Raw genomic sequence first — 19,671 nt, 5'->3', positions numbered from 1 at the left:
GGTCCCTTGAGATTCCATATGAATTTTAGGATAGACTTTTCTATTTCTGCAAAAAACATTGTTGGGATTTTGATAGGGATTTGCATGTTTATTTTCCATGTGAGCTTTAGTATCAGCTTGTCTAGCTCAATTTTAAAACCACTTGGTATTTTTATTGGGATTGCGTTATACTTTAAAATTACCTCAGGTACAGCTGATACCTTTAGGATCTTGAATTGTCCTGTCCAAGAACATATTGTCCATTTGTTCATTTACTTATGTGTCTTTTAAGAGTGCTTTAAAGTTTTTTCATATAGGTTTTGCATATTTGTTATTAAGTATTTTTTCTTCTTTGTGGCTATTATAAATGGGATTTTCTCTATTATTATGTATATTGATATCTTTTTTTTTTTAATTGGGAAACAGTGTGTTTTTCCAGGACTCATCAGCTCCAAATCAAGTAGTTGTTTCAATCTAGTTGTGGAGGGTGCAGCTCAGGGGCCCATGTGGGGATCGAACCAGCAACCTTAGTGTTGTGAGCACTGCACTCTAACTACCTGAGCCAACCGGCTGCCCCTCTATTGATAACTTTATGCTAATTTTACATCCTGTTACCTTGCTGAAATCATTTAATGTTTGAGTTTGTTTTATCACTGATTCTCTAGGGCTTTCTAAGTCACATTATCTATAAATAGAGATAGTTTTACTTTTTTTCAATTCTTATTCTTTTAATTACTTTCTGTTGTCTAATTAAATTTTCTTATATCTCCAGTACAACATTGAACAGCAGGGGAGATGGTAGGCATGCTCACCTTAGTCCTAGTATTGGTAGAAATATCTCTAGTGTTTCCCTTTTAAGAAAATGCTCTTTAGGACTTTATTAATAACATGCTCATTGACTTCTACTTTCTTAAGTGTTTTTGTCACAGGCATTTTAAGAACCTATGGATATAATCATATGATTTGTCTCCTTAGATCTATTAATATGGTGTATTATATTAATATTAATTGATTTCTTATATTGAAATGACTTTGCATCCCATTAGTAAATCCCACTTGGGCATAGTGTATAATTTTTTAAAATGTGGTATTAGATTCTGTTGGTTAATATGCTATTTAGAACTTTTTGCATTGACATATGATGCTGCTGTAATTTTTTGTGCTGTTTTTATTAGGTTTGAAGTAAAGTTATTTTTATAAAGAATTTTGACATTTCACTTCATTTTCAATACTCTGGAACAATGTATGTTGCAGGACTACCTGGTCACTCCCTTGTGAAACCATTGGTCTATTTAAGCTTTCTTATTTCTAATGAGGTCAATTTCAGTATACTTTGTTTCTCTAGAAGATTATCCATGTTATCTAGGTTTTTAAGTATATTTGCATAGAATTTTACAATATGATTTTTAAATTTTCTTCTGTTTCAATGTTGACTTCCCCTTTTCATTTCTTATTTGGTAGTAATATTTTCTTCCTTATTTATTTATTTACTTATTTATTTATTTTGCTTTATTAAGTTACTTAATGATTTGTTTGGTTTGTTAACTTTAAAAATATAGAATTTAGACTTATTAATTTGATCTACTGTTTTACACCTATCTCATTAATTTCTAATTTTACTTTATTATTTCCTTCTTGTGCCTTCTTTTGACTTATGGTTTGTTATGTTTATAACTTGTATGTGTGTATGCATGCTAGGAATTTAATTCACTTATTTACATTATTATTGATAAAGGTGTTGATAAGGCTATGAACTTTCCTCTGATAACTGCTTTAAAAATAGTCCATGAATTTTGATATGTAGTATTTCATTTTTTTTAATTATAAAAATTTGGTTTGTATTTTCCATTTCATGAAAGAGTTATTGACTATAATACAAGATTTTAAGTTTTTTCTATGGAAAGGTCTTATTAAGATTTTTTGTTAATAATTTCTAGTTTACTGCATTGGGATCAATGTTACTTATAACATTTCTATTATATAGAACCTGCTTATATTTTCTTTGTGACCTAATGTATAATCTGTTTTTGTGAATGTTCCATTTGCACTCGGGGAGAGGTGTGTATTTCTATTATTAGGGTATAAAGTTTTATATATACACATATTCCATAAAATCTACCTTATTTATAATGTTATTTATGTCTTCCGTATCCTCACTTTTGTCCACTGAGAGTAGTGTGTTATTAGATATCATCATTATGAATAGCAGCTTTTAGCATTAAAAAGTGTCCTTGATCAGGTCTAATGCTTTTGACCTGAATTTTACTTTGATATCAGAATTATAACCTGCCTTTTTTGTTGTTTCCATTTTCCTGATGCATCTTTGCCCATTCCTCTATTTTTAGCCTTTCTGAATTAGTTTGTTGTAGATAAGTCTCTTGTTATCCGCATATAGTTGGGTCTTACTTTGTGAGTCAAATTAAAAATATTTTTCTTGTAATAAGTGATGTAGCTGATATGTTTGATCTTAATTTTATCATATTATTTCATATTATAATTATTATGAGTATTATAATACAGTGTTGTGTTTCTTTCTCTACATAATGTGTTTTCTTTGTTCTTTTACTTTTCAAATTTCTTTTGGTGTTTAGGAAGGTTTGTACCTTTATTTTAGTGGGGTTTTTTCATACTTGTCCCTTTTAATGGTGCCCATAACTCCCTGCTTTTCTATTTAACCTTTAATATTCAGTTTGTCAGTTTTTAATGGTATCCTGTAACTCCCTTCTATTTTTTATGCAACGATCTTTGATCTTATTCTTTCCTCATTCCTTTCTGCTCCCATTTTTAGTTGCTTTTTTCCACTTAATACTGTAACAATATTTTTCACTCTCTATCTTTGTTTTAGTCTTAAATCTTCAATTAAATATATAAAGTATATCAATCTTTTTCTGAAGTTTCCCCCATCATCTTGTAGGGGAGCGGGGAGAAGTCCTTTTTCCTATACCCTTCTAGGTTCTTGGCTGGGGCTCTGTAAAAAATAATAATAATAAATAAATAAAAAGACAGATTAACAAGAGAAAAGCATATAAATTTATTTAATATGTCTTACTTGACATGGGAACCTTCACAAAAAAATGAAGACCTGAAGAGGTTAAACCTGAGTGTTTTAATGCTAGGTTTGATGAGAAGTGGAAAGTTGTAGGAATGCATGATAGGACAAAAGGATATGAGCCTAAGGATGATAAACTGGGGAACACTTAGCAGGACTTTCCTTCTGATTCCTCTTGACATCACCCCATCTTAAAGCTAAGGATGTCCCTTTCTTCCAGGAATAAGGAGACCGCCTCTCACAAGAGGGTCTTATGACCTACTACAGGAAAAGGTCAGAGGGTCATTCTTGCACCTGACATTTTTCAGATTCCTTCAGCTTAAAACATTCACTATGCCAGCATGCCATATTTGGGGGTAGTATGTCCTGAACTTCATAAATCTCTTGGTTGGGTGAAGCTCCTCTTCTAGTAGATTCCTCATAAAGGGCTCAAGGGTATATAGCATTCTTAGAGTTCTTGCATGTTAAAACCTGAAGGACAGCTTGACTGGATATAAAATACTTGGTTCATGCTGTTATTCCTAGAGTGTTTTTTTTAATGCTGTTCTTTTGTTGCCTTGCTTTGTCTGTTGCTTTTGAGAAGTCTGATGTCAGTCTAACACCCTTTACCTTATAGGTTGTTTGATTTTTTTTGCTTGGAAGCCTTTTTAAATCTTTAAAGCCTAATTATTTTACTAGAGTATGTCTCAGAGTTTATTATTTTGGGTCAGTTTTCCTAAGTACACAAATACATAATTCAGATATTCTTTTATTTATGGAAGTTTCTCTTGAACTACAATGTTAAATATTAGTTCTGTTCCATTGTATTGTTTTGTTTTTCTTCATCAGCAATTCCTATCTATTATCTATCTATCTATCTATCTATTATCTATCTTGCTTCTTTGCCTATTTTTTTTTTAAGATTTTATTGGGGAATCGGGGAAGGGGAACAGACAAGTTGCTGTCCTTTTGTTCTTCAGTCTAGTTGTGGAGGATGCTGCTTCACTGGTCCATGTTGGTATTATGATCATTAAGCTCTTCTGGGCTGAGGCAGTCGGTCGCCGACCATTGGACGGCCACTCACGGTGGCTCACGGCAGCTTTGCCGGCCGCTCACAGTAGCTCACGACAGCCCACTGCAGCCCCATTGCAGCCTACACTGTCACCGGCCACTCATGGCAGCCCAGCTCTAGGTTGATCTGTTGTTCACCATCTTAACTGTAGAGGGCAGTGTTGCTGGCCCATGTGGGAACAGAACCGGCGGCCCTGCTGCTCAGACCTCACACTCCCAAATCAACTTTTAACCAACTGAGCCACTTAGCCCGTCCGCTTCTTTGCCAATTTCTGATTCAACCACTGTCTGCCCCTTTTTAGTTCTTTATTTTTCTCATTTTCATTCTCTTGGTTTATTCCTGCCTTTCTTCAATGTACTTGATTACATTTTTATTTGACCCTATTCTTCCTTGGGCACCTTGTAATTTAGCCTTCCTTCCTGAGATAATTTTGTTTCTTCCATTTTTTTCTGAGTTCGATCAAATATTTTTACTTCCTGTTATTTGCCCATTTCTGTATTTTATTTTTTAATTTCTGATTCCTGGTGTTTTTTCATAGGCCCAAATACTTGTTTTAAGATATTTAATTACTTTTGAAGTATAAGTTTTCTTCTTTGTCTTTCTTTTTTGAGGGGTGGATGAGGCTTTTCATCAATTAAGATGTTCTCTTTTTTTATAGTATCTTATATTTCTATAGGTTTTTTTTGTTTCTTTGTTTTCTTTTTTTAATAAATGTAGTTTACTTTTGCCTATTCATTTCATGGATTTGGGATGGTTTACAAGATTCTTAGTTCAAGGGCGCCCTCTTCTGTTAGTGTAGCAAACTAGTTTTCTTTTCTTAAAAGATAGCTCCATGAGTGTGCACGCACGTGGTTTGGGAAGAAGAGTTGTGTGTCCTCCAAGTTTTCTGTTCTCTCCTATCTTTCAGGACTCTGGTTTTCATTTTTACTTCCTGTCCCATCACCCTCCAGTCTCCAAAGGACTCCTCCTTTCTCCATTTATCTCCGCCTTGAATGCATGCACGGCCGTCCCTTCCTTGTAGAAAGTGCCCTGATTTGCCAGGACTCTTATTCAGCACTTTTGCAGTTGGGGTGGACTTTCTCTTTCTGGCAGGATTTTAGATCAATCTTAGGGCTACCGCTACTCTCCTCTTTGCAAAGTTTTTCTCCGTCTGCCCTTGTTCTCCACGAAGGCGTGTAGTACGAGTGTGAGCAGTAGCTTGATATTCATTTATCTACTTAAAGATAATGTGAAGTTTGGACATTCTCTTTATTCTAGTTATACTAAAGGTGTGGGTTTTGGTAGTGCCGTTTGTTCTTTTCCTTTTTGGGGGCGCGGGGGGAAGTGTGCTGGGAGAGTTGAATTGATGTGGTCACCATTACCTCGGTTATCCAGAATTCTATTTCTTGAGTTTCAGATTATTTAGAATATTTTTGGCTGTATGTAACAAAGATACTGGGCTCAGCTTGGCTTAGACAGCAGGGAAATGCACTGTTTTACCTGTAACAAGGAATCTGATGCAGGAAGTACCAGGCTCGGTAAGTCAGGGCTTGGAACGTCTCCAGTGTATGCTGGCTTCGTCTTCGCTCAGGACGGCAGCAGCAGTCTCAGAAGCACAGGTCCTGGGTCCATTGAGTCCTGCCGTAGATCAAATTCCCTAGAAGCGAAGTCTGCTTTGGGAATTCTTGTATAAGTGACTTATTGATGAAGTCCCCTCCGGAGGGATCTGTAAGGGAGTGAAGGTGGCAGGATAGGGAAGAGGGAGCAGCTAGGCAAAGATGTGGGTTTAGGAGAAGTCTAGCTTTTGATCCCATGGGGAACTCTAGAGCATAAGTGACACCATAGCATTTGTCCTGAGGGAGACAGGACAAGGGAGCTTGATTTTATATCTTTGCATCGGTTATTGATCATTGGAGGAAGCAGCACTTGAGCTGAGCCTGTTGGGCTGGGAAGCAGAGAAGCACAGAAAGAGAACTACAGGCCAGGGACTGAGTGGAGGATACCCCTGCATGAGGAAGACTCTGGATGGCATGGGCCACCTCCTGCCAGAGACTTCACTGCTGGTCACATGGGACTCTGGGCCATGGACATGTTTTCATTCATTTCTTATGTGTGTACTGAACACCTGTGTACTAGGAACCCTTAGAATACCAGGCCCTATGCAAGGCTCTGCAGAAACGGCCATGAGCTGGGCACAGCCCCATGTACACACTGTCCCTCAACCTGTGCTTACTGACCAGCGGGGACCAGGAGTGTTGGGATAGGGGGAGCACTTTGGGAGCATAAATGGGGCCTGCCTTCATCCAGAGAGGGCAAAATATGCCTGGGGCAGAAACCCCAAGGGAGGAGCTGAGCTGCTCAGGCAGAATAGGTGTGGCTGCCAGAGGGGACAGTGTGTGCAGAGGCTCAGGGGGAGTGAGAGCTCAGTGCCTCCAGGAACTCAAAGGGACTGCCTGTGGCTGTGCTGTGTGGGAGCGGGGAAAGTGGCCTGAGCGGAATGTGGGGGGCAGAGCCAGATACAACGGCCTCGTAGGTCCCAGGAAGAGGTTTGGCTTTACCCTAGGATCCAGGGGACCGAGGAATGGATTTTAAGCAAGAGAAGGACATGACCAGATTGGAGTTTTGTGGAGAGTGGATTGGAATGGGCAGGGGTGGGAATGGGGGAACCAAGCAGAGAGGGTGGCCTGCACTAGATGATACTGAGAATTGAGAAGCAAAATTGGCAAAGTCACGGACTGATGTGAGAGGTTAGGGTGGGATGAAAGAGGCAGGGGACAGGGCGATGACGGTCAGTGGCCAGGGTCCAGGTGGGAGGTGTACCTGATCCAGAGGGGAAACCTCAAACTCATGTCCCCAGGCACATGCCAGAGCAGAGCCTGGGCCCCAGCCGGACCGCAGCATGGGGGTGACAGGGTGTGTGAAGCCCCCCAACTCCCCTCTCTCTGCTCCCCATGGACAGGGTTTTGGAGCACCTCAGCAATCTCTCCAGAGAAGTGAACCTGGACTATGAACGCAGCATGAACAAAATCAACTTTGATCACATTGTCTCCTCCAAGCCCAAAACGTTCTCCTATGTGACCCTTCCTAAGAAGGAGGAGGAGAAGGTGCCCAAGCAAGGTGAGGGTGTTGGGCAAAGCTGGCCCTATGGCCACCCACCAAGCCGGAGCCTCTCCTGCCCCTCCCTCTAGAATCATCTGTAAACCTGACACTCACGGGCACCTATCCTGTCTCCAGCATTCATCCCCTCCTTTCCCCAGCTGCCTGGAGAGCTGGGGATGGGGGTGGGGGTGGTAGATGAAGGCTGCTTTTAAAAATAGTGGTCTGAGTAGTGCAGAAGTAACAAGGTAAATTTGTGCTAGGAAAGCAGTTGTTCAGAAGTGGATGAAGTGAGCGCTCTGATTGTCTGGCCTAGGGACATAGGGCCCTTTCTTCCTCCAGTAGCAAGAGTAGGATAGCATTGCTGCAGCCCCATTGGAGAGGTGGCACACGGAGTCTCAGAACAGGATGCCGGGCTCCCCTGAGCCCTCTTTGCTTTGACCTTCCGATCCCTGCTAATTTCGTTTTCTAGACCCATCTTCCGTGTCTGTAAAGTGCCCAGGAAGCTGGGTCAGGCATGGACAGTGGTTGTCTGAGGGCCCTGGTGCCATGTCTTCCCCTCTTGGTGCTCCAGGGCAGGCCCCAGGTGGGCGTCAGGTCATGTGTGCAGAGTGGGTGGGAATGGATGGGGAGAGGGTGTACAGTTCTCACCCACTTCAAAGGGGTCTATGACCCAGAGGGGCCTGGAGGAAATTCATTTATTCACCCCAGAATGGGCACATCACTGTGAGGCCTAGGACCACTCTGACAGCCTGTGGGAAAAGAGGGGTGGGGACATGTGTGTCTCTTCCTGAGAGGAGGCAGGAGTTGTGTCCCTCCATCAACACCCTGTAGATCTGGTGTGTCCCAGGCTGAATTGACACTGGCCCTCGGTCTCCACCCCACAGGTCTGGTGAGTGTCCCCAAGTACCCCTTCCAGGAGCAGAAGGAAAACTTCACCTTTGTGTCCCTGCTCACACGGCCAGAGGTCATCACAGCCCTCAGAAAGGTGCGGGCCGAGTGCAACAAGGTGACCACCATGTCCCTGTTTCACTCGACCCTCTCTAAGTCCAGCCGCCTGGAAGAGTTTGAGCAGATCCAGTCACAGTCCTTGTCCCAGGTGTGTGGGCGTCCAGGGCACGGAGTGGGGGCATGCAGGCCAGAGCCTTGGAAAGCCGCAGGCCAGGGGCTCCTGGGGCGGCCCGGGGTAGATCGGCCAGCAGCGAGACTGTGAGCCCCTGCTGTCCTTAAAACTAGGCCTCGCCTCTTCCTAGACCTGTGGGGGGCTGGGGTGGGCACCAAGCAGGGCAACTCACCTTGGAGGGAAAAGGAGAACCAGTTACTTCCCATCCCAACGTTGGTGGCCTCTGAAGCAGAACCTTTGTTATGGAAAGGAAAGTGGGGACCCTATGTACCCCTGTATCTACCTGAGGATTGGTGTGTGAGAGAGAAGGGGTACAGCCTCATGGGAGACAGCTGCCAGATGGCCTAGGAGAAAAGCTCCTCTCTGCCTCTCTCTGCTCCACTCTGTTTCTCTGCCTCATTCCCGTTGTCTCTGTCTCTCTCTGTCTCTCTCCCTTGGCTGGAGGGAAAGCCCTGCTTCTGCCTCCCCTCCCCACCTCCTTCGCCCAGCAACGCTGGTTGGCAGGGCTTGGCAGTAAGTTGGGGCTGGGAAGACATCCCTCCATGGTCATCTGAGTCCTGAGGCCACCCGAGCACCCTGGTGCCCAGAGTTCCTGAGCATGGTGGCTGTGGGTGGTAGGTCCCTAGGTGGCCGCGTGATGCCACCTGTGGCCACTCCAGGTGCAGATGTTCCTCAAGGACAGCTGGATCAGCACGCTCAAGGTGGCCATGCGAAGCAGCCTGCGTGACATGAGCAAGGGCTGGTACAACCTCTATGAGACCAACTGGGAGGTGTACCTCATGTCGAAGCTGCGCAAGCTGATGGAGCAGATCAAGTACATGCTGCAGGACACGCTGCGTTTCCTGGTGCAGGACTCGCTGGCCAGCTTCTCGCAGTTCATCAGTGACGCCTGCTGCAGCGTGCTTGACTGTGCTGATGACATGGTCTGGGGTGAAGACTTGACAAACAGCCCCTACAGGTGGGGCCTGGCTGGGTAGAGGCAACTGTTGACACCAGAGCTATTCCGTGTCGGGCCTCAGTGGCTAGAGTGGTGCAGGGTGGGGGGACCAGGGTAGTCAGGGTCAGAGTGTCCAGCACTGCCAGGTCCTGGACAGCAGGGAGAGGCGGCCTCTTGTGCGGGCTTCTGGGGAATGTCCCATGAGCCCTGGGTTGCATTTCTTCTGTGACCTTCATTCTTTCAGTCAGTCACTGAGTTATTCAAGAAATACCCTTTGAGACATGAACCAGGCAGGGCTTTAGAGGAACAAGAGAGGCATGGCCCTTGCTTTCACAGGGGAACTGACAGCAAGAAGACAAATAAGTAGACATAGTAACTGCCAATCTTGGCTGGGGCTGTGATAGACCCTGGGGGAAAGGGGCTTTGCCAAGGGGTCAGGAAGGAGGTGACATCTGAGCCAAGGCTTGAGATTGAGAGACAGCCAGCCGCAAGCAGATGTGGGGCAAGTGGAGGGACCAGCACATCCAGAGGCGCGGAGGGCAGAAAGAACGTAGAGCCGTCAAAGAAGGAAAGGCCAGCAGGCATGGCTGGAGTGGGGAGGGCAGGGAAGGCTGGTCAGGGTGACATGGGAGAGGTGGCAGGGACCATGCCAGATTATACAGAACCTCCTGGGGTCATGGTTGTGGCTGGATTTATTCTAAATGTGGTCAGCAGCCATCAGAGGGGAGTTAATGATTTGATTTACATTCCAAAATGATGCTCTGGATTTGTGGAGACAAGTGAGGCAGAAGAGAATTCAGCCCAAGCCTCTTGCCATCGTCTAGACAAGGGGTTATTGGGCTGGGACTGGGTGGGGCAGATTTGGGACAGTGCATGGGTGGAAGTGCTATGGGGCCTGGCTGCAGGTGGGTGTGTAGGGGGCGGAGAGGAGGGGAGGAAACAGGCTGACTCTGAGGTCTACCCCTAGGATGGGTCCCTGGAGGGACCTGGCAGGAGTCAGGGGACACAGGATGTCTGAGATGCCATTAGAAGTCCAGATGGCTGGGTGGCTGGCAATCCAGAGTGCAGGGAGGTGGCGCAGCTGGGATCCAGGTTTGAGGGTTGTTGGCGGACATGTAGTATGCACTTGAAGTCAAGGATAGTAGACTCCCAGGGAAAGCAGGGGACTGCAAGTGCCCAGGGTCTGGCCAATCTGCCCTGATGACTTCAGGACCACGTGGGGGTCCTCCCTCTCCTCGGTGGCCCTGGACCTGTGAGCAAGTGGCAGGAACAGAGCAGCCCATTTGGTCTGAATCTTTCTGTCTGATAACCTGGAAGTTTCTGGGAGATGGGAGGAGGCAAGTCTCGTGCATAGAGAAGCTCCTGGGCCCTGGTGCTGGCAGGAAGGGCAGAGGGCTGGGCCTGCTGCACCAGCCTCCTCACGCCCTGCCCACAGTCAGCCTGGCCATTGCTCCACAGGCCCCGGAAGAATCCCCTGTTCGTTGTGGACTTGGTGCTGGACAGCTCGGGGGTGCACTACAGCACCCCGCTGGAGCAGTTTGAGGCATCTCTGCTCAGCCTCTTTGACAAGGGCATCCTGGCCACCCACGTGGTGCCCCAACTTGAGAAGGTACAGCCACAGCTTGAGGCCCGGGGCACCTGCTGCCCTGGCTGCTTGTGGCCACCTGAGCTACAGGCTGCTGCCCCAAGTATTAATTAGAGTAGGTGAACTTGATCCTGGGCCTCCTACCTGGCTGCCATGTGCTCAGCCCTTTAATTCTTGAGTAGCTCATTTTATCCTCCCCAGAAGCTGAACTGGGAAACATTAACATTCCCACTTTCTCATGAGGCTGGTAGAAGTTTAGCCTAAGGTCACATAGCTGCTAACTGTCTGACCTGCAATGCCAACTGGGCTCACTAACCCACCTCTGCCACAGCCGGGTCTGACCCAGATTCCACCCACCCTCTTGATCCCACCCAGCTCCTGACCACTCTCTTTCGCTAAGATGTGGACACAGACCAACCTCCATACTCTAGTCAAAAGTCTCCAATTTATGCACAACTCAAGCCCCTTATCCAACAGCTTCTGTAACTCCAGTCCCCTCTTGCCTTCTTGCTGGTCAGTCAGAACCATCAGTGACCTGGTTGTCCTGTCTGTTCCTTTCCTTGACAATGGGCTGAGTCAGGCACAGACGCTGCCCCTTGGTGGACCTCACAGGGCTTCCGGCCTTGTCCTGGTACACAGCCCCAACCCTTGCCCCCATGCTCACCATGCTCTCTGTGCTTGGCCACACTGCTGCCCATTCAGCCTTTGGATTGTATCTCCAACCCTTCTGCCCACCTGTCCCATGACTCATCCAGCTCTGCGCCCACGCCCCTTTGTTCCACAGCTGGTGATGGAGGACCTGTTTATCAGCGGCAACCCCCTGCTGGAGTCGGTGGGGCTTCACGAGCCACTCGTGGAGGAGCTGCGGGTCACCATAGCCAACGCTGTGCGCAAGGCCATGGTCCCACTGCAGGCCTACGCCAAGGAGTACAGGAAGTACCTGGAGCTGAACAACAATGACATCACCACGTTCCTCAAGTGCGTGTGTGGATCTGAGTGTGTCTCTGTGTCTGTGTGACCCCTACCCACACTCTCACCACCCTCTGCCCTTCATGTGTGCCCGCCACCCACAGGGCCTACCAGACGCATTGCCCGTCAGCCGAGGAGGTGCGTGAGGTGGTGCTCACCCACCTGCACAAGAAAGAGATCCTGGATAGCTCGCTGCCCAGCAACATCATCATCGGGCCCTTCTACATTAACGTTGACAACGTCAAGCAGAGCCTGTCCAAGAAGCGCAAGGCCCTGGCCACTTCCATGCTGGACATCCTGGCCAAGAACCTACACAAGGACGTGGATAATGTAAGTGCCCACCGGCCTGGCCCCAGTGACCGCAGCAGCCAGCACACTCACCCTCACATGCACAGTGACCCTCACATGCAGAGTCAGGGGTATCTGCAGACGCCCAGGCCAGTGGAAGGATCTGGAAGTCACCCTGCCTTGACCCTGTTGGGAGCTATCCCATATGGGGTGTTCCAGGAAGCAGGGGCTACTACCTCCTTCTCTAGACTTGTAGAGACCTAGAAACCCCTCACAAAGGACACCCTGAGATGGATCATTTCATGGAGCTGAGGATGTGCAAGTGCAGGCCCCACAAGTCCCGTGTGTGTGCATGTGTGTGCGTGTGTGTGTGTGTGTGTGTGTGTGTGTGTTGGCCTGGCGCAGGAGGGTGAAGTGCGATGGGTGACGATGACTTTACAGGCCTTGGCCCACCACAAGGCCTCAGCTTCCCGGTGAGCCGGCTGCAGGAGGCTGTGAGGTAGGGAGGGGCAGTTACCTGTCTTGGGACACTGGGGACCAAGAAGGAGGAGCAGACCCCGGGGACAGCAAAGGAGAGGCACCAGCTTCCCCAGAACGCTCCCCACCCCCACCAGATCTGTGAGGAGTTCCGAAGCATCAGCCGTAAGATCTATGAGAAGCCCAACTGCATTGAGGAGCTGGCTGAGCTTCGTGAGTGGATGAAGGGCATCCCCGAGAAGCTGGTGGAGCTGGAGGTGAGCGCACACATGAGGGAGAGGGGGCCGGTGTCCAGGAGCCTGATGGGGCTAGAGGTCATGTGGGCACGTGTGGCGCTGAGGGGCTGGGAGGCACAGGGCCCTTGTGTAGGGTCTGAGGGCTGTAGACAGGCAGGAGCTGGGAGATCAGGATCCAGGAGGCTGGTGGTGAAGTAGATGCACAGAGGACAGCTGGGACTTGGGGGTGCTGTGAGGCTGGGTATATGGTGGAGGTTCAGAGCTATGCTGTCTGGGAGGTCAAGAGGGTAGAAGATATGAGTCAGGGCTGGAGTTGGAGGTGTGGCAGCCATGGTTCTTGGAGCTCTGAACCCCAGTATTGACCTTTCACTCCATGCCTCCTCCCCAACCCCAGGCCTCCCCTTAGCACCCAACCACCTTGGTCCCAGTCACACACACACCCTCACCAGGCACACGTGTGTTCTCATCACCACCTGTCCCTGCAGGAGCAGATCATGAAGGTCGTGGGCGACTACCAGGTCATGGATGAATTCCTTTACAACCTCAGCACAGATGACTTCAATGACAAGTGAGTTGGAGTTTTCTCCCCACCCCACGTGGAGAGAAAGGGGAGGATGTGCTGAGCTTTAGTGGCTCTCCAATATCCTGATGGACATAGGCTGTGTGGTCACACCAGAAACGCCCTGCCAAGATTCCAGAGGCTATGGCTCCACGTAGGCCAGGACCAGGGCCAGGGCTGACGCCAGTGCTAGGTGGCCAATGGGGCAGAAGGAAATCACTTGAGCCTCTTGGTCTTAGGACCCTGCTGCCCCCCACCCTGTCTCCATTCTTTATCCCATCATCAGCCTGTCACAGGGTATCCTTGGGGAGGAACACAAGTCCCCAGACAGCTCAAGAGCCTTGTGGGAAACTGCCTCAGGTTGGAACTGCTTTACTAAGGCCTCCAGAGAATCCTTGCCCACCTTGCCTCACAGACTGGGAGTGCCTCCATGATGTTAGAGCCCAGGAGAGATTGGCACTCATTGTCTCCTGGGAGCCCTGCCCAGGAGCCCCAAGGCACCGGCTTTAGAGGGCATCCTGGTGCTCAGAGTGGGGCTCCTCCAGGGTCGGCACCTCTAGGCCAGCTGCCAGCAGAATCCCTGTATCCCATGCGGCCCCATGTCAGCCAGGCAGAGGGAGTTGGTCTGATATGACGGATGCTGGCCTGGTGGCCCTGGTTAGCCTCCAAGGAAATGCAGACTAGAGGCTGTCGCTTTACGTCAGCATCACTCCTCTCATTTCCAGCACCATTCCCCACCTTGCCCTGTCACTGCACTGGGCACATTAGATCTATTCTATATCTCCCTAGATGCTGACCACAGCTCCCAGACCACAATCCCAGGGCAGGGACTGCCTCACCTGCCAGGCAGGCCCACAGCCCAAGAAGTGGCTGCCTCCCAGCTCACTTCTACTTCCCAGTTGTCCAACCCTAGCTGGCTCCAGCTGCCACCTGGATTCCCCACTCTCCCCTTCACCCTGGGTACCCCTGCCTGGTCTGCCTGCCCCATGATATTCGCTGTGACATTCTCACCACTTCCCATCCCTGCCCCATCCAGATGGGCTGCCAGCTACTGGCCTTCTAAGATCCTCGGGCAGATAGAGATGGTGCGGCAGCTGCACAACGAAGATGAGGAGAAGTTCCGCAAAATCCAGATCATGGATCAGAACAACTTCCAGGAGAAGCTGGAAGGGCTGCAGGTGGGGCTTGGCTGATGCTCTGCCAGGACTGGCTCCCACCACACACACATATACAGTTCTCCAGGGCCAGGCCTCACTTGTATTCAGGAGTTGCTGTGTCAATGTGTGATGGGTGAATTGGTAGATGAATTAACAAATGGCTAAGAAAATGAACTGAAAGGCCAGAGGGGTACCTGGGCAGCAAGCTCCAGAAGAATTCCGAGTAGTAAAGAGCCCAACTCTCCCACTGTGTCCTCCATGCCCCAGTGGGCAAAGGGCACAGTGTCCAGGGGACGGGGTCTCCCTCTGACCTTGTTATGTTACTGTGACCTCCCAGCCAGCTGCCTGTGATGGGCCAGGAACCTGCTCATTCCCAAAGAAAGTGCCCTCAGAACTGGGAGATGCTGATGCCCAGGGACCTCGAGATCCCTGGGTGTAGAAGGACATGAGGGCTTGGGTGGGGTCACAAGGCCTCTGACCCCTTGTTCCTTGGCCCACAGCTGGTGGTAGCTGGCTTTTCCACCCACGTGGAGATCGCACGAGCACACGAGATCGCCAATGAGGTGCGGCGGGTCAAGAAGCAGTTGAAGGACTGCCAGAAGCTGGCCACACTCTACAACAACCGCGAGCGCATCTTCAGCTTGCCCGTCACCAACGTAGGCCTCCCGTGGGCACAACGTCCCTAACCCCCAGGGCTTGAGGACGAGCCTATGGCACTTGTGGCCACATCAGAACCCAGCTGCCAGGTGGCAGGGCCCTGGCATTTGGGGCGGGGGCAGGGGGCAGGACTGAGCAGGCCACAGAAATGAGAAAACTCACCCCTGAACCTCAGGGCAAGGAGGCTGACTGGAGCCAGGCAGGAGGCCTGAGGAGCAGTGCAGGCCTTGCTTAGCCACTCAGAGCCCAGAGCCTGGGGGTTGGGGTGGAGGGTATAGGAAGAAGGGAGGCAGGGCCCAAGTCCATGGGGACAGGATCAGAGACAGCAGCCAGGGGCCAGGAGCCAGGAGAGGGAGAGGACCTGGCTGAAGAAGGAACAGTGTGGAGGGAGACCTGGTAGCACCCCGAAGCAGCCTGGCCTTTCTGTCCCTGCAGTACGACAAGCTCTACAGGATGGTGAAGGAGTTCCAGCCCTACCTGGACCTCTGGACCACAGCCTCTGACTGGCTGCGCTGGTCCGAGAGCTGGATGAATGACCCCCTGTCAGCCATCGATGCTGAGCAGCTGGAGAAGAATGTCATTGAGTCCTTTAAGACCATGCACAAGTGTGTGAAGCAGTTCAAGGACATCCCAGGTAGGTGGGCAAGCCAGTCCATCCCCTGCTTCCCTGCCTGTGCTCGCTGCCTCTTACCCACCTGCCCTGCCCGGCAGCCTGCCAGGACGTAGCCTTGGACATCCAGGCCCGCATCGAGGAGTTCAAGCCATACATCCCGCTGATCCAGGGGCTGCGCAACCCTGGTATGCGGAATCGGCACTGGGAGTTGCTGTCCAATGAGATCAACATTAATGTCAAGCCCAAGGCCAACCTGACGTTTGCCCGCTGCCTCGAGATGAACCTACAGGACCACATTGAGAGCATTAGCAAGGTGGCTGAGGTGGCTGGCAAGGAGTACGCCATCGAGCAGGTGGGTAGCCACCAGCAGGCCCACCCTGCCCCACCCAGGCCCTGCCCGGCAGCAGGGGAATATGACAGTACTGGGCCCCATCCCTGGGGTCATTCACCAGGCCCAGGGATTGAGGTGCATTCTGGTAAGTGAGTTAATAATGTATGTGAAGTGCTTGGCACAGTGTCCACCAGCCCTGTTATTACTCAATGACTCCTCTCACGTTACTTTCTGTCCCAGGAAGGAGCTGATAGCATTACCTCATTTAATGGATGAGTAAATTAAGGCTCAGAAAGATTCAGCAACTGGCCAGGGTGACATAGCCAGTAAGGGCTAGAACTGGGACCAGAGCTCTTAACCAGCACCTTAGCTGCCTCCCAACACGTGTGTACATGCATGTTGTACACATGCAGCAATGTGTGAGAGCTAGTGGGCCTTGAATTCAGATGAGAGCCCATGGGGGATGTGTTTAGACAAGCAGAGAGTATTTGCCGGAGGGGCCCAAGTGAAGATCATGGCCAGGCACTGCTTGCTCCTCGCTGCCCAGGGCTGGTCAGACAGCATGCAGGCCAGCCTCTTCCCAGGACCCAGCCTGACTTGTGCCCCGACTAGGCACTGGACAAAATGGAGAAGGAGTGGTCAACCATCCTGTTCAACGTGCTGCCCTACAAGAAGACGGAGACCTACATCCTCAAGAGCCCAGACGAGGCCTCACAGATGCTCGATGACCACATTGTCATGACCCAGAGCATGTCCTTCTCACCCTACAAGAAGCCCTTTGAGCAACGTATCAGCTCCTGGGAGAACAAGTTGAAGCTGACCCAGGTGGGCCCTCCCTGGGAGTCCCTTACCCCCCCACCCCACCCCACTCACAGCCCCCTGTCCCATAGGTAGCTCTTTATGGTGTTGGAAGGGGCCAAAGTGGTGGTGTGCCTCGCTCAGGTTTGCACAGCTCCTGGCTCTGACAGGCCCCTCATTCAGAGGAGGGCAACTAGAATGGGGCTCTCTATCTCTGAAGTTTAGCTGCTGGAGGAGGCGGTTCAGGACGTGGGGGTGGACCAGTGTTTGGTCAGGAGCTGTGGCTGAGGAAGGGCATGAAAGCTGCCAGCAGAACTCTGAAGGACTGCCTGGGCTTGGGACAACTAGCATCTCCAGTCTTGGAACTTTCTGGGCTGGATACCACGAAGCCCTGAGGTTCCTCAGTGCCCTCTCTCACTCTGCCCTGAGCCTCCCATTCCCGCCTCATTTGGAGCTGGCTTGGGGTGAGGGCCCCAGGGCACTGAGGACTTCCTCTCTTTGGGGGTCTCAAGGCCAGAGGCGGGGGCTATCTGCAGATGCCTCAGGCCTACCAGTGTGATTCTGATAGCCTTCCTGGGAGCTGTTCAAAAACCCCCAGCAAAGGCCAGAAGCGAAGTGAGGAGGGCTTGTCTGTGTGTCCCTTAGACCACCCAGAGCTGCCTCAGCTGTTCAGCATTGTCCCTGGGTTTCCCTCAACGCTGTCCCCTCAACCTGGAGTTCTATCCCCACCTTCCATCGCCAAGGCTCAGTGTCAAGCAGCCCTCACTGATTCCCTCACACCTGCCTGCAAGGTATTCCCATGGCAGCTCTTGGTTTATGCCTCTTACAGAGCCCATCACTCATGCCAGGCCCTTGGTTATTCAGTGGCAGAGCTGCTGTTTAGTGGGCCGTGGGCTCCTTGTGGGCAGGGACCATATCCTGTTCCCCTCTATTTCTCCTGGTGCCCACATGGGCCTGGCCCAAGCCTGGCACAGAGCTGGCCGTGGCACACATTTTACAAGGAAGAGAACGAACAAATGAATGAATGAGCTTGCATTGATAGGAAGAGATAAGAGATAAATCCTGAAAGGGAAATTTGGAGACAGAATTTGGAGCAAGGTGGCCTGTTTTGAAGATGTCTCACTCTTGGACCAATGTTTCAGAGAGTGTTATAGGGATCTTAAGCTCAAGTTCCAAAACACCTCAGAGAATCCTTGGGTCATAGACCCAAAGCCCTGCCAGGCAAGGAGGCTGGATTGGTCTTCCAGGCACTGGGACTCTTTCCTGTTACTTCAGGGTTTGCTGTTTCGTGTGCCGCTCCCTTGTAGGGAAAGGTGGCTCTCATGACTCTGTTGGAGGCTCAGACATTCCGTGGGGGACTTGGGATTTCTCTGGAGAGCAGGCATCCATTCAGCCTCTTTATTCCCTGGAGTACTTTGGCTGACAGCACCATGTATAATAGAAATTTTCCAGCGGACACTGGCTCTAGTGCCCAATGCTCTGCCCAGCATTCTGGTGGGGTGAAATGTCTAGACCATGGAGGACAAGACCCAACTCCAATTTAGACTCCGGGCCCTGATAGTCCATGCCTTGTCCAGGAGGTGCTAGAGGAGTGGCTGAACTGTCAGCGGTCCTGGCTCTACCTGGAGCCCATCTTCAGCTCTGAGGACATCACCCGGCAGTTGCCCGTGGAGAGCAAGCGCTACCAGACAATGGAACGGATCTGGAGGAAGATCATGAAAAACGCCTATGAAAATCGGGAGGCAAGTTCATGTGGAGATGGGAGGGGGCAGCTGGGACCACCATGGGCCCTGGTCACATTGTTGGGAGCTTCCTGGTCTCATCTCTCCCTGAACAAAAAAGATTGGAGGACAAATCCAAGGCTTTGGTCTTGGCCTGTGTCCCCATGAGTGGGCTCCTCAGCCATGAGAGATGCTCCTCAGAAACACAACAGTTGATGATTTTCCTCTTAGAAATTTGCAGTCCACATTAGTATTTTAAAGGCCCTGATAAGTCTTGCGATAAGTCTTGCAGCAAATCAAAACCCTTGGCTTTATTTAATCCTAATTTTTTTGACCACAGACTTTTTTCTGTGGGACTGACAGGGGTGATGGCTGCAACCCCTAGCTCAGGGCCATTTTCCTGCCCCTGTTCCTTCCCAGACCCCACTGAGGGTCTCTGGCTGGTGCAGGTGCTGTCTGAGCCCACCTTGCTGCCTCCCAATTGGACCATGCTCATTTCCAGTTTCTCTCTGGTCTGGGTCATGCAGGTGATCAATGTATGCTCTGATCAAAGGCTGCTGGACAGCCTGCGGGACTGTAATAAGCTGCTGGACATGGTACAGAAGGGCCTCAGCGAGTACCTGGAGACCAAGCGGAGCGCCTTCCCCAGGTGTGCACCACCCGGCCCGTGACCACTCTGTCAGTGCCTGCCCACAAGGATGGGGCATCACGTGCCCCATCTAGGCTAGGGTGGGTGTAGGGGTATCAGTGATATTAAGGCAGCTGGGACCCAGGAGCTGCCTGACCCCCTTCCTTACCCCTGTTCTCCAGATTCTACTTCCTATCAGATGATGAACTACTTGAGATCTTGTCCCAGGCAAAGGACCCCACGGCTGTGCAGCCCCACCTGCGCAAGTGCTTCGAGAATATCGCCCGGGTGGGTGACTGGGCCCGGGGCTCAGGGCCAGGAGCAGTGGGACTCCTTCCCAAGTAGAACAGCTCTTCTCTCACCCCAAGTCCTTTTAGCAGGAAATGAGGTGGCAAGTGAGATTCCTGGCCCTCGGAGATGCACCTGGGGCCCATGGGA

The 19,671-nt window shown here is 50.2% G+C and overlaps 1 protein-coding gene across 1 annotated transcript in view; it reads left to right on the top strand.

Annotated features, from left to right (window-relative positions):
- DNAH1 (dynein axonemal heavy chain 1) overlaps positions 1-19,671 on the top strand; it is a 75,587-nt gene that overhangs the window by 17,133 nt on the left and 38,783 nt on the right. Inside the window, exons 9-24 of the mRNA XM_019628111.1 lie at positions 7,018-7,175; positions 8,042-8,253; positions 8,937-9,235; positions 10,673-10,823; positions 11,584-11,777; positions 11,873-12,098; positions 12,671-12,790; positions 13,255-13,337; positions 14,365-14,506; positions 14,986-15,141; positions 15,578-15,776; positions 15,854-16,107; positions 16,699-16,911; positions 18,462-18,626; positions 19,133-19,254; positions 19,416-19,521. Coding sequence (XP_019483656.1) covers positions 7,018-7,175; positions 8,042-8,253; positions 8,937-9,235; positions 10,673-10,823; positions 11,584-11,777; positions 11,873-12,098; positions 12,671-12,790; positions 13,255-13,337; positions 14,365-14,506; positions 14,986-15,141; positions 15,578-15,776; positions 15,854-16,107; positions 16,699-16,911; positions 18,462-18,626; positions 19,133-19,254; positions 19,416-19,521 — 2,800 coding nt within the window. The remainder of the gene's footprint in view (positions 1-7,017; positions 7,176-8,041; positions 8,254-8,936; positions 9,236-10,672; positions 10,824-11,583; positions 11,778-11,872; positions 12,099-12,670; positions 12,791-13,254; positions 13,338-14,364; positions 14,507-14,985; positions 15,142-15,577; positions 15,777-15,853; positions 16,108-16,698; positions 16,912-18,461; positions 18,627-19,132; positions 19,255-19,415; positions 19,522-19,671) is intronic.

Source organism: Hipposideros armiger, unplaced genomic scaffold, assembly GCF_001890085.2.
Source record: "Hipposideros armiger isolate ML-2016 unplaced genomic scaffold, ASM189008v1 scaffold_748, whole genome shotgun sequence".
NCBI classification, from domain to species: domain Eukaryota; kingdom Metazoa; phylum Chordata; class Mammalia; order Chiroptera; family Hipposideridae; genus Hipposideros; species Hipposideros armiger.
This window is presented reverse-complemented; position numbering and strand designations above follow the sequence as displayed.